This window comes from Scatophagus argus, chromosome 16, assembly GCF_020382885.2.
Source record: "Scatophagus argus isolate fScaArg1 chromosome 16, fScaArg1.pri, whole genome shotgun sequence".
Lineage (NCBI taxonomy): Eukaryota > Metazoa > Chordata > Actinopteri > Scatophagidae > Scatophagus > Scatophagus argus.
Window position 1 is genome coordinate 9660766 of NC_058508.1, and position 14319 is coordinate 9675084.

Sequence of the window (14319 nt, forward strand, 5' to 3'; positions counted from 1 at the left end):
GCATGGCATGCGTCCATCTCTGAAATTTAAAACTCTATGACTCTGAGGTAATAAACTTAACCTGTTCTACAGTCAAATGAAATAATTCACAGAAATGTTAAAAGTTAAACTGCACTTGTTTCCTTTGACAAAAGAATGGCTGTACAATCTTCATTATTTGCTGTTTCTCTGTGTTTTCGCTAAAAGCTGCACAAGATCTGAAATGTTCTCAGCAAAGCCACTAAGCCACTTGAAATAGTGATGCCAGAAGAGCAGAATCCTTACATCTACTGAACATACTGTAGACAAAATTGCAGATCTATTCACAGTATTGATTTGACTTTTCTAGCCCTCATATTCTTACATCTCTCTTCAATTTTCATTGCTTCATCCAGTAATCGGATATCCAGGAATGCAAGCATCCTGCCTCCAGTTTATTCATTTACAGTCAGAGGGTGTGGCAAAAAATAAAACCAGCACAGAGAATATATGTGTGACAGTCATATTCTTTATATATTATGTATAAAGACAACATTTTCAAAAAAAAGGAGCCCTTTCAGGCATTCACAGAAGGGGCAAAGCATAATGTCTTGACTTCCCTCCAGATGAATTTAGGAGTATGAAGAAAGGATGAAATGCATAACTCAAGAAAAATAGCCATGACCTCCTTTATTTAACAGTTGTTTTTTATTGAAGTCAATTATAATCAAAAACATGGTCACAATGTACAACAGGAAAATAGAAAAAGCCAAGTTGGTCAATGTTAAAACGTTCGCCGGCTCACAATCCTCGTCTGCTGGTTATACTGGTAATGGAATATTCTACATATTAGTGAACTAACAAACATCCATGATTTAATATCAAAACTGTAATTTCATGATACTAAGATGACAAAATATTGTATAAAATGTAGGTGAAAGTCTTCAAAAACATTCATACAAAGTGACTCATGTGAAACAGTGTTATATGCTGTTTAACCAAAATACAATTTCTGCCATAAAGAAATATTACTGTATAAATAGTTTGCAAACGTTTAAATATCTTTAAGTGGTATACATCTGAGTTCCTTTGAGTGGAGCAGAGGCACAGAATAAATGCATATTAACGCTCACAACAAATCAGTGATCAGTAACAAAATTTTTCATGAGACCAAACCTGTCTCATAGGCGGGCAGGGCGGTTTTAGAGTTTTTACAGAGGTAACATCATCTAACAGGTACACAAACTTTACAGTATCCAAAGCACCAGAGCCTGGACGGCTTTCCACAAGTGCTTTTAACTTTGCATCCGCTCTTCAGCGAAACGCAGCCTCAAGTGGTCAGAGTGTCATGACGGCTGATGAAAAACCATCACAAAGCTTTGATTTCATTTGGTCAGTGTGAGGGGAGCTGAATGCCAGTCTTTCCTTTATAAGTCCATATCCTGATCGCTGACACTCTGGCGAAGGTAATCTTCATACAGCTTTTTCTAGAGGAAAAGAATAAGACGGTTAAAAACATCCCAATACTGTTGTTCTTTAGCCAGTACCAAGTCAGAGTCAGCCACAATACCTTTTTGATCTTGACCACCTCCTGAACATAATCCACCTTCTCCTGCAGTTGTTTTTTCTGTTTGCCTGACAAAGTTGGTTGAGTCCTGCAACAGAGGATTTAGATTTTTTTTTATTATTATTAACTTGCAAGCTGAAGCTGGAAAATATGTGAATGAGACCTCAAAAAAAAAAAAAATCACATGAAACTGCTTAACAAGAGATTATCTTCTTGATCCCAGCAGGGGAAGCAGGATACTATAGCATATATAGTCTCCTTATCAATTAACCCACTAATCATTTTTGCCATTAATCAGAAACACATTGGTCTTTAAGATGGCAGCCCATAGTTCAAAATGCCCAGTATCATTTCCTAAACCCAGGGTGAAATCAAATCGCTTGACTTGACTGTCCATATTTATATTAATATACTATTTAATGTCCATTTCACCTGTATTTTTGTATAGGATAACTTATCATCTGTACATTTCCTCTTGTAAATTATGTCCATAGTTCCTCACTATAGTCTACGACATTTAATGCACATATCCATATGTATATATGGTCATAGTACCAAATCTGTAAATCACTTGTAAATTATTCACATAATATACCATGTACATACTGTTCATTTATTTATTATATCTGCACTTGCTGCTTTTTGCACTTCTGGTTAGATACTAAACTGCATTTGGTTGTCCTGTACCTGTACATGTGTAATGACAATAAAGTTGAATCTAATTTAATCTAATCTATTTGCGCGACTTACACTATAAAACGAGCTGGAAATATAGGAAATATGTGATATTTGATTTGATCAGCAAGACCAGACTAAAACCGATGCTAGTGAGATCTTATTGTCATACCTGAAGGAGAAACGTGCGATGATGAGCAGGATGAAGGAGATTAGGACGAGTCCAGCACAGCTGTAAAGCTGCTCCGTCACAGAGAGGGAGTCAAACACTTTCGCTACAGGAGTCTGTGGATTACAAGAGAGCTAAATTAGACCTCACTTTTTTAAATGATGACTCTGCAACAATTACAACACAGTGAATGCTCGCTTGAGTACTCACCAGGTAAAGTGCAAGCGCCTCTGTGCCCTGGCGGCCCAGAGCCATCTCCAGCAGCTCCTTGGACAAAGTGCCCAGCACCAGTAAGGCCATGAGAGCCATAGGGATACTGAAGCCCAGCAGAGTCAGGAAGCAGCTCTTACAGCGTGCCCGTCGGTTTGCAGCACTGGTCAGCCTGTAGGAGCACAGGGTCAAGGTTATCCTCTGAAGGCTGCTCTGTGTGTCCCACTAATCTGAAATATCTTCATGCTTCCAGTCAGAATGAATAGAAGTCAACAAAACAGTATTTTGTCCTTAAATATCTTAATATTAAATTTGTTAATGAGATTGTTTTACTGGTTCTGAGTAACTTAATGCATGAAATAAGAATTTTAAGAATTTCCCTTCAGGGATAAATAAAGGCATTCTGATTCTGAATTACCAGGATTATTTATTATTAACCGGTCAATAATGATTAGTACAAGCACACAGTGTTTCTGTGACTTACCTGTCATTTGTGAGTGTATCAGTAATGGCCTCGCTGATAAGTTCACAGTCCTTCTCCAAAGAGTTGAGTGTATTCTGGACTGTCTGGTTGATGGTTTTCTCAACGGTCTGACACACCTCTTGAATCTGGTTGACACAGCGACTTGGCTGAGGACAAGAACACATGGAATCATGGACACGTACAAAAACACAGAATTATATGCAAACAACAGGTTAAGGGAGCCTTGGAATCAATGAAAACCGAACCCTCACCTTATTTGGATTAGGAATGTAGATGGTGGGCATATCAAAACCACATTTGTTGAGCCCTGGTCGCTTGCAGAGCTCCTGGACAATCTGCATCATTACTCTCTGAGACAGCCCAGTCAAAAGAAGACAAAGAAATAAGTCAGGGAAGGAAGACTATAAAGATGCTGCTTCCTGTTTTCAAGTATCACTGAGAGAAAGTTCAGTAATTCTGCTGGAAAGGACTAAATTTTACAGAGGTGAATGTCCAATTGCCTCTGTGTTCTGTACTCATACATACTTTAAAACCTGCTGGTAAAGACACTTAACAGCAGGTTTCAACTACCCACACACTTTAGTATGAAGAGGACTATTTTAGGTTTTCATGCCTCCTGGAGGAGCCCAGGTCTGACACCATGAATGCAAAACATAAGCTGAAAAAGTGAGTTATTGCCGTTTGTACCTGTCTGTCCGACTCTCCCCCCGCCTCATCAGCCTTGCTCAGGTAAAAATGAAGTCGGTCCCCATATTTCTCATTCAGGCTCTCCACAATGTTGAGGGTGCGCTTGCAGAGCGCCTGACCCATGGGGTCAAAAAAGACCAGAATCAGGTCACAGAGATCACCTGGGAGAGACATTGGGAGGAGGTATTATTTTCCACAACACGCTGAACGCACTAGTACAAAATGTCTAGTGCACAATATGTTCTTTTTTTAACACTTGCTTCTTATTTTAATTTAATGAGTCACAGTTTCATCACACTGTGACAATACGATTCCACCTAAAAATGATTACAAAAGCCATGCTGATGACATTTCACACGAAGACAATTGAAGTGATCTTGCAAAGGGGATGGTGAGACCAACAATTAACCTGTCGCAGAAATGGTAACAAAATAGTAAAAGAAAAGTCTCGCCATAATGGATAATGAAACAAATATGTCGGAAAAAAAGTGAATTCAGCTTCAGTTTTTCAAAATACCGTACTTTCTATAATACTGCAGGGACAGACAGTGATAGGGTCCAATACCAGGCAACCCTGCACAGCATATACAGATAATGGATAAATGATTTTTTTTAGTTCACTTTTGTCTCCAAACTACTGACTATTTTCACACATTTCAGTTTAGCATTAGCTCCATATGGAATTAAAGAAAGTAATAATAAAGAGCACATAACATCACCATTACTTGGTGCTTTCTGAGGCCAGTAATTCACATTAAGTGGAGGCATAACAGATTCAATAGATGTCGACGGAGCTGCTTTATACAATACTATCTAACAAAACACCAGCTGCTGCAAAAGCCTCAGGGAAACTCTGATAACTGCAGTATGACAACAAACAAGGTCAGCCAGTGGCAACCCACCGAGCCACAGGATAACGTCGTCCACATCAAAGGGGTACTTCATATCACCATCCACCAACCCTGGTGAATCCACAAACGTCACGAGGCTGAACCGTTTCTGTCTTGACGTGCAGATCTCTGTGCTCAAGTACTCTGAAACACCTAGAAATCGAGTCGAGGAGAAAAGAGAATTTTGGTTAAAAAAAAACAACAAAAATAACAGGTACAGCAAATGTTGATACCTTAAATATCAATGATTCATAATGATCATGTAAAATTAAAAGATAACATATACTGAAGCTACATGGCTGTTTTACTGTAATGTAAGTTCCTCTGCTTGGTTTCAACAATATTGCAGCACAATAAGCTCTGTGCTTCTTTGAGTAACACATTGTAAACATCCTTGTTTGTTTTTCACAACACTAGTGACTGTGGGGCTCATGGCTGTATGAGTCTTTAAAAAGACTGAGAAGAGCTGCCACACTGACCGATCTGCATTTCTGCATCCTAATTTGGTAGGTAATAGGTAAGTAATTGTCATATGGACAAACAACAAAGCAGCAAATCCCTAAATAAAAATGCTAGGAATCTGGGAATGGATGAGTGTGGCAGCAGTCTGAGGGTTGACAAAGTGAGTCATTGTGGAAACTCTTCAGAACAGAACAGGGAAGGATTGTGATCGAAGCAGACGCCTCACCTTTGAACTCTTGCAGAGGCTTGAAGTGTGGATATAGATGGAGGGTTGCATTTCCCTAAGAAAAACAAAGACAAAACCAGATCAGTCAGAGATAAGTTTGTGAACCAAGTTACAGGATCTCCAGAAGCACTGAAAGTACTGGAGAAGAATTGTTTTAGGTGAATGCAATTGGACATTATCATGAGGAATGACAAAAAAGGGAAAATCTGCAATTCGTTGAGACTTATAATTGAAAGGGTCAGTCATGCAAGAGGATGAATACCATTTGAAATTCATTTTCATTGGACCAAATACACAACTGTTTTACAATTAATTGCACCTTACTGCTTTTCTACTGTTGCACTCACTGTGAGAGATTCTCTCTTGCGTCCACTTGTAACAAAGCTGAAACCTTGGGTCTCAATAGCCACTCCGGTGCGCTGGATGTGCTCTTCGACATACCTGACAAAAAAAAAGAAAGAAAGAAAAAGAAACCAACAAAGCAAATGAGCTGTTAAAGAATTTGATGCACCGGTGGAGAAAGTTTCATTTCCAAGTCAAGTTTTGTCTACTGTCTGAGCATGAATTAAAACTATATTATTTAGCAAAATCAACAGACTGCTGCTTACTCTGTATTGGCACATGGAGAGGTCACAATAAAATGCTGCCCTCATGCATTATGAATTGCATTTATCAGTTGAACATTCCTATAAACTGCACACCAAAGTGTGCCAAGGAGGGATTTAACAGAACGCTGCCAACATAAATGAAGCTACATTCTTAGAGATAACTGTGTTATGAATTGGCACTTTAAATAAAATTGAATTGAACTGAATTGAATAGAGACTCGGAGTACAGTTTTTTATTTTAACATGCTATTTCCTGTTGCATGGCATTTGTATTTCCTTGTTTCAATATAAGACATCAATTTACCAGTTGTTGAGTAGTCTGATCTTGTTGAGAGAGACTTGCTCTCTGCAAAGTACCCTAGGACATACTTGTAAAAATCAAATTACCAGTTGATGAATGAGCTTTTCCCAGCAGAGTGGTTTCCCATGAGCATCACAGTGATCTTTTTCCTGGGTGGCAGCAACTTCACACCAACAGATTCGGCTATTGGGATCAATCCTGGGGGGAAAAAAAGAGAATGCAATCTATGCGTGCAGAACCGGTAACGACAGAACTACGGTATTTAATAAATTAGCCTTGGGGCGAATAACGGGTTTTGGTACCCATCAAAGCTAAGCATATTGAGAGCTGAATTACAAAAACGATGGAGTTGACTCATCATTAATTAAAATCGCTTCGGCTATGTATGGCCATTGGCTAATCCAACTAGCATCGTGAGCCAAGTCACAAAATCCATGCCTATTAGCTAATGTTAGCTAACGGTTAGCCTTCTGCACCGGGGCTATCGTCGCTTGGGTTAAGTTACTAAGTTAGCCAGCTAAGCCGCGCTCAGCAAACAGCTTACTAGCCTAGCTTTATCATCAAATAGGTGAATATTAGAGCGGTTTCCAGGGACAGTTTGACAGTAAATATGTCAGCCAACTCACCACTGTCGGGTTCGGTGTAGAGTTTGTGACAATCCCGCAAGATGCGCTCATCGCAGGAAATACCGCCGGTTATCGAATCTGTGTTTGCGGCGCTTCGGCTCTTGATTTTCCCAGACATTGTTAAATGGCGACGATATCAAACTGCCGAAGTCCGTGGCTCTCTAAACTAGCTATGAACAAAGCTGATGTGCCTTTTTTGAATTGCCCCGGTCAGCTGTAACCACGTAACCCGGCCACGTCGTCAGCTACAGCGGCTTTTGTCGCAGAGGCTTTTGGGTAATGTAGTTAGTACTAGACTCACACACGCGACAGGTCTACATTACAACAACAACCACTCCACCCTTTATGTCTTATGTCTTTCACCTCTATGATAAAATTGTTTAAGGCTGATAACAAGAGAATAATAATGACAAGTGGAAATTTAAAAAACAAATAATAACAAGTAACAACCTCAGTCACGAAATGCGGGATGGGATGAGACATAAAACCCTCAGTGGCACCGACGTTTCTAAAGGAGACATTACACATTTAAAAAATGATGTGGAGATTATCCAGGATTTTGTTGCTTTTAGTGACAAAGCCTGCAGCACAAATGCCATTATGTCCACAGTAAATTAATAAACAGCCATATACTCTTAGATTAAGAACTACACGCAGAAAGAAAACTTGAACTTGACACTGTACTTTAGTTGAAAATACAGCAATTAATAAGTGACAACATCCTGACATCTTCTTTATTACCTTGTGTGATGTGCATCTTTCTACAAACTACTTTATGTGAACAGTGCATAAATCTTTTCAACTTAAAAATACAGAGGAGAACATCTGTCTGGTTCAGCAAAACTTAACAAATCAACTCAAGAATTCTTAAGGATTTACCATTTCACATGAGTCAAGTGAATAACAACAACCACAAATTTAATAACCAGACTACTTTGAGCTCATTTTCATATAATTTGCATAAACAGATAATGCAATCAGCAAGTCCTTACTATACCACTATGTAGGAAATTACTGTTATAGGCGTCCCTGCGGGTGGCACGGTGGTTAGCACCGTTACTCTCCCTGTGCCTGCGTGGGTTTTCTCCGGCTTCTCCGGCTTCCCTCCACAGTCCCAAAAACATGCACATTAAGTTAACTGGCTGCTCTACATTGCCCCTAGGTGTGAACTTGTGTGATTATATTTGTGTGTGTCAACCCTGCTTATATACCCTGGACTGGTGGCCAGTTCAAGGTGTACCCCATCTCTTGCCAACTGTCAGCTGGGACAGGGTACAGTCCCCCCACCCCACCCCGCGAGCCTTCACAGATACATATGACCCTGTGTTTGCAAAACATATCAAATAAAAGACTCATGAATCAATCTTATCTTTTGATAGGTTTAATTCAAGCATTGGCATATGGGCTCATGCGTACTGAGATCAGCAGTCTACAGTAAGGAGCAGGAGTACACTCTCTCAGCAAGTTACTTAAGCACAGCATGCCTGCAGGGAGGGGTTGTCTCTCCCTGCCACAAGGAATAGTCAGCTCTTTGCACCTGAACATTGGATTTTGGATCTGGTTTTAGCCTGCCCTGTGATTGAATGGGCGCTGCTGAACTGTTGACAATGCATTCAGGAGTCTCCCCCTGATAACCAAGAATGTTGGACATGGTCACACAAAATTGAAACATTCACACAAATATTACGGTTAGTACATTCCCATGCAGGAGATCTCCCTGAATGTTTCAGGGATAGAGAGCATGAGTGAACAAGGCTGAACAATGGTCATAATAATGAATATAATTAAAATAATTTTCTCACTTGGCTGTACAGCATGTAACCTTTCTCGTCCTACCATTTGTTTATTTTTTGTCTCATACCAACTACATAAGCAGGAAAAAAATAAAACTTTAAAAGCAGGTTAGAGTATCTGGTAACTGGGAGGTTGCCAATCGAAACAGTGCAGCTAGGGACATTTATATGGGAAATACTCTCTCTTCCTGCAATAAATACTCTAAGTGCCCCAACTGTCAATGCTCCAGTAGAGCTGGTAATTAGTCTGGGACCACTGGGGGTCTACCAGAGCTGAAAGAGCATCTGCATAGATGTGAATATTTTTATATTTACTATACTATATAATGACTGACTGTATTATATTGAGGTTTGAATGGGATAACCTCCTCACTCACAGCTGTTGGTGTCATACCTTATTACAATTGAATATCACGAAAATGCTGTGGCCTGAGCTGTGATGAGAGCAAATAAAAAGGGCTTGTAGAATTTGTGGTGCCTCCTAGACCTGTTACCAACCTAATTCAATCTGTTATCTATTGAATGACAAAGGTGTCCACATGTTAGTGGTTGCATCATGAATCCAAACAGATACAAGCCATTTAATTCCTAATCTTCCATCTGTGCTTCATGGCAGTGGGCCCAGCAGTGAGATGGTACATACTGATATGTTTCAAAAAGGCAGGCTGTTGAGTGTGAAATGCCCTTTGCTTCCCAACGTCTGATACCACTTGAAAACATGTTCGTCCTGTAGCGTCAGCTTGTCTGAGCTCAGCTTTAGTGCACTGCTGGGCTGTGTGGGAAGCTCTGGCACATTTGCTCATATTCAATTCACATGTAAAGATCAAAGAGAGTCCGCACTTTTTCATTCTGATTGCCCCCTCCCTAATCACACTTAAATTAATGTAGTATGTGTTGTGTTCATTGTGTTTGTTCTTCCATGGTCACACTGGGTTAATGTGATCCTTGTTAACAGTGAATAAATTAGCATAATTTCTGCCAACAGAAATAATGTGGTTTGCCACTCAGCAGCATCTTGCATTTTACAGTCTCTTGTTAAACTTCCAAGCAGCAAGTCAAAAACTGCAGCCAGCTTTCAACCTGATAATATCATTAATTTTATAAGTTCCGCGAGATTAGCCTAAAATCACACTGTCACTGTACAGTGCGTAGTGGACATACACATGAGTGTCATGAGTGATACATATTAGGTTTCACTATTATAACTAATATTAGCATGTTTAAATTAGTGAGGGAAGATGAGGGGAGGTGTCATACATTCTAAATGCATACATACTCTCAGCACACAGAAAGCAATATGTTTTCTTCATTGTTACATCAGAATCCAGTCTTTCATCTGTTGTTACCAGTGGGCTTTCCTCTCGTTGGCCACCAGCTCCAGGAAATGTGAATGACTAGCAAAGAGCGGGAAGGACGAGTCAACATCAACCCACTGGACTTGTCCTGCATCATCTCCAGCTTGCAGCGGCAGCTCACTCACACTGTTGCCTGCAGTAAGAACAAAAACATGTCATTGCCCTCTGCAAAACACACTACTTGGTTTCCCCAGGGAACTAGAGCAAGTTTTTAAAACGGTTCTTCCAAATTACTGATACCTGAATCATCATGGAAGTTGACAGCAACTGTCTCCATCCAAGAATTGTCAGTGTTTCTTGGATCATCCACATATCCTTTAAAGACCTGAAGGAGGAAGCAGATATTTTAATTTTCCTCATAGATGCAGTTGTTGACTAAAAGGTGATAGCAAACAAGTGAGACCATGTCAGCTGCACACCTGAAAGCCTGGCGATTTGAAAAGTTTGGTGATGCATTCGTGGATTCTTGCTTTCTCTGACTGTGGGATTGCCAAAGAGTTCAATGCCTCTTCTGAGAACTCCCGCTGCAGTGTGAGAGACACCTGCTCTCCAGGATCTACCATCCCCTACAAAACAAGGAAGTCACAGGAACATCTTATATATCCCAAAATATTGAAACCCGCCTCCGTCTTGGCTGTGAATTTATTTTTGTTGTCCATGGGCTTTGAGGATATCATGGTAGGCACAACGAAAAGCAAGTTGGAATGGAACAAAGTGGCAGTAACACACAGTGGGAAACAACAGGCATCAGTTATAAAGCTTGATAAAGCAATGAACAGTCTGTAAAAGCAACAAACCCCAGGAATGGCCCACTCCCCACAGTCTTTCCTCTTGATGGACACAAACTGCAGGATGGGCCGTTTGGACATGGAGTGATGCACCTTTGCTCCTTTGGCATCTACTTTCCATCTGCCGGACAGAGACATACATCATGATAAATTTATAAAGAGTTTCTATTAAATTATTTTTACAATTTTACAATTTTTACTGTTTCCACAAAAAGTTGAGATGCTGTGAAAAACATAAACAAACATAGAATACAATGTGCAAATCCCCTTCAAACTATATTCAGTTGAATACTGATATATATACCATATATAATACTAAAACAAGATATTTTATGTTCAAACTGATAAATTTCAGCCGTTTTTGCAAATGCACACTCATTCTAAATTTGATGCCAGCAACACATTTCAAATGAGTTGGGAAAGGGGCAGCATAATACTGGGAAAGTTGCGTAAAGCATTTAAACACATTTACACCGGTTCGTTGGTCAGCATCATGACTAAGTATGTCCGCAAAAGGCTCAGTTGTTCACAAGCAAAGACGGGGCTTTGTGGAAAAAAAAACTGCTTGAGAACATTTCTCGACATAGAAGTGTAAGGAATTTCACCACTCTCTGTGTGTAAAGGGAATGGCTGAAAACAAACACGGAATACCCATGACCTTCAGTGCCTCAGGTGGCAATGCATTATTAACCAACATAATCGTATGAAGTTTGGGCTAAAGACTGTAGCCAGAGCAAAGTTCAAATGCTGGCATCTGAGATGGTATGGGGATGTGTTAGAGTCCATGACATGGGTAACTTGCACACATTAATGCTGAAAGGTACATGCAGGTCAGGCCAAGCCACATGAATGAATGTGTTACAGCATGACTTCATAGTAAAAGCATGTGGGTACCAGACCTGGTCCAGGTCTGGTCCAGGTCATATCGTATCATATTGAAATTATCAAATTATCAGTTCCCAAACGCTCACTGAGTGTCGTTAAAAGAAAAGGTGATGTGACCCAGTGGTAAACATGCCCCAATTTTTTTTCAAAGGTGCTGCAGACATCAAATTCAACATGAATTTATATTTACAAAAAACAATAGTTTATCAGTTTGAACAATAAATCTTGTCTTTGTGCTGTATTCAACTGATTACAATCCAAAAAGGATTTGCAAATACTTGCATTCAGTTGTTGTGTACATTTTACTTTGTTAAATTGAATAAACTCTGTTTAGCACACATCTGGATGAGACTGGCGTGTAAAGTAACGAAAAAGTTACCTGGTGACAATGGGATCTGCTGCATGATTGGGTCCCCATCGTCCAAGCAAACCTCTACCAGTCAGTCCCGTGCGTCCGTGAGGATTTCTAAATGAGGAAAAGAGGAATTTGCAAAAGTATTCATTTAAGATATGTTTGCCAAAATTACTTAAAAATCCAAAATATACCAACAAATTATTTTAAGGCTTTTAAAGGCTTTACTTTTTAGAAGACAAGTGCTCACGGCATTGCTCTGGCCAATCATCCAGATGTGTGTGTGTATTAGTATCATATAATGTCTTGGATATTAATATTTGATTACAATATTACATTAGATAATGCAGCCGCAGCAGCATTACACACAGTGATGATACCATGAAAGAAAAAGAATAACCTATACAAAAGAATAACCTGTACTGTTAAAATAACAAATATACAAAGCAATATAAAAATGTATATAGAACAAATAAGCTGAATCGAACGTTGTGCAGAATAAAATAAAATGTAAGGTGCAGTAATCGAGTGCGTAAAAAACATATAAAGTGCAGAGTTAGATGTTAGTGTACAGTGTGATGGAATGTGGCAGGAAAGATTTCCTGTAACTGTCTCTTCGACAGCGGAGCTGTAGAAGCCCGTGAGAGAAGGTGCTCCGCTGTCTGTCCACTGTGTAGAGCCATCACAAACTGACATGCTGATTCAGTGCACTAAGTCTTGTCACAGTCACTGTCATCTTCGGTTCACTCCAGTCTACCTTCTACCCTTCAAGGCTTGAAAATGGTTTAATGCATCTGTAAACTACCTGTTTTTTTTTAAACTTTTAAAACTTTTTAAAGAACCATTTCTCCCAGCACTTGATAACTTACAGTGGCTTTCCATTCTCCACTTTGTAGCTGCCCTCAAAGCTTGTCCTGTCCACAGCACCATCCACAGAGTTGAACTTTGGAGAGAAAGTGCTGCAAAACCAGCAAAAGTCATCAAAACTGTAATGAATCAACTCTAGATCAGCATATACGACAGACAGTATATCTCACGACAGCCAAGTCAAACAACAATAAACATTTCGACTAAAAGAGCTGACTGACCTATAATTTATTCAGCATATAGTAACACTCCTCGACTCGATCCACTTAAAATTAGGCGCATGTTGCTCACCCAATATCAGGATCTGCCCATGCTGGTTTCTTTAGTACTGATGAGTCAGTGTAGCTGACTGGATTATACTCCTTCCATATCTGATTCCAGTCCACCTTGCAATCAGGCACGGGAAAGCGCTTGACATTGGACCCTGGATACTGGGAACATCTAGATTTGGTATGAGGCGCAGCTGAAGATGGCATGGTCTTGGCACCGGTCGTGAAAAGGTTGCAGCAACTGGTACTTATGGGTCTGATGGTTTGACTGGTTCTGAAAGGATGGGACAATGTGCAGCAGAAGGCAGACCTGCAGGGGAGGAAATGTGAGACATGGAAGTCCAGTAAGCAAGACTGGATCTGCTTCCCTGCAGCAGCCTGGTCCCAGCTTTACATAACTCTGAGTATTTGTTGAATTTTGTTTGGCATTACATTTCATATTAAATAGAAATTAAGACTGTAATTTTGGACGTAACTCACATCAATACACTATATATATATATATATATTGATGTCAACAGTTAGCTAATGATTCTGTCTACTGAAATTTTGACTGCAGTTATATCACCTGGCTCTGCCAGTAAAGTCAGGCATCAGTGATTTTGCCAAATAGCTAGCGTAGCACGTAACATGTCTACTCTGTTCAAAAGTGTCAACCTAAAGCTGTCCTGTAATGTAAACTTGTCATAGCTTCTATTTAAATATTTGTAACTTTGCTGTTCATATTATCGTACCTAACTCCTGGGGCGCAGATGGTATACGGTAGTCCGAAGAGAGTGAGCGCTAGACGAAGCCGTCCGATCCAGTCTCGTCGCAGAAGGACATGAAACATACCCCTAGACAAATAAAATCAATAGTACAACAAACCACGACATACAGTGCAGCGCAAAGTAACCAGGAAGTGCACTGCTGGGCGTGGTGACGTCTGCTAAGGGGTGTGGTTTCAGCAGATGCACTAGTTTCCATGGTGATAAGATCCCATTGCTTTACCCCTTACAAATAACCAAATAAAGTATAACAATAGATAGTCCAATTGGTGGTGGAAACCAGTCAAGTCCATTTACTCAACTACTGTACCTAAGTACAATGTTTGAGGTGCTTGTACTTTCTTTCATTTAACAACATTTCAAAAGGAGCTATTGTAGTT

General features: G+C 39.9%; 2 protein-coding genes across 2 annotated transcripts; both read right to left on the minus strand.

Annotated features, from left to right (window-relative positions):
• Positions 1-644: 644 nt before the first annotated feature.
• Positions 645-7126, minus strand: si:ch211-11k18.4. Its single transcript, XM_046414349.1, has 12 exons — positions 6864-7126; positions 6324-6435; positions 5676-5769; positions 5329-5383; positions 4653-4793; positions 3751-3911; positions 3315-3413; positions 3064-3209; positions 2580-2751; positions 2373-2485; positions 1529-1613; positions 645-1445 (listed from the first exon to the last, which is right to left on the minus strand). Exons 1-12 carry the CDS (start codon positions 6979-6981, stop codon positions 1386-1388), a joined length of 1356 nt encoding a protein of 451 aa, XP_046270305.1. The 5' UTR covers positions 6982-7126; the 3' UTR covers positions 645-1385.
• Positions 7127-8231: 1105 nt separating this feature from the next.
• Positions 8232-14099, minus strand: nudt9 (nudix (nucleoside diphosphate linked moiety X)-type motif 9). The gene is made up of 8 exons (XM_046414351.1): positions 13907-14099; positions 13195-13482; positions 12906-12995; positions 12064-12150; positions 10809-10920; positions 10431-10577; positions 10252-10336; positions 8232-10144 (listed from the first exon to the last, which is right to left on the minus strand). Exons 1-8 carry the CDS (start codon positions 14002-14004, stop codon positions 9999-10001), a joined length of 1053 nt encoding a protein of 350 aa, XP_046270307.1. The 5' UTR covers positions 14005-14099; the 3' UTR covers positions 8232-9998.
• Between the last annotated feature and the right edge of the window lie 220 nt (positions 14100-14319).

Coding starts and splice junctions, on each gene's coding strand:
- si:ch211-11k18.4 (XM_046414349.1), bottom strand. CDS start 6,981: ATGTCTGGGAAAATCAAGAGCCGAAGCGCCGCAAACACAGATTCGATA. Junction 6,436..6,863: donor CTACACCGAACCCGACAGTG/GTGAGTTGGCTG, acceptor TTTTCCCCCCAG/GATTGATCCCAATAGCCGAA. Junction 5,384..5,675: donor GCAAGAGAGAATCTCTCACA/GTGAGTGCAACA, acceptor TGTTTTTCTTAG/GGAAATGCAACCCTCCATCT.
- nudt9 (XM_046414351.1), bottom strand. CDS start 14,004: ATGTTTCATGTCCTTCTGCGACGAGACTGGATCGGACGGCTTCGTCTA. Junction 12,151..12,905: donor GTGGAGAATGGAAAGCCACT/GTAAGTTATCAA, acceptor TTCCTCATTTAG/AAATCCTCACGGACGCACGG. Junction 10,921..12,063: donor GCAGATCCCATTGTCACCAG/GTAACTTTTTCG, acceptor TCTGTCCGGCAG/ATGGAAAGTAGATGCCAAAG.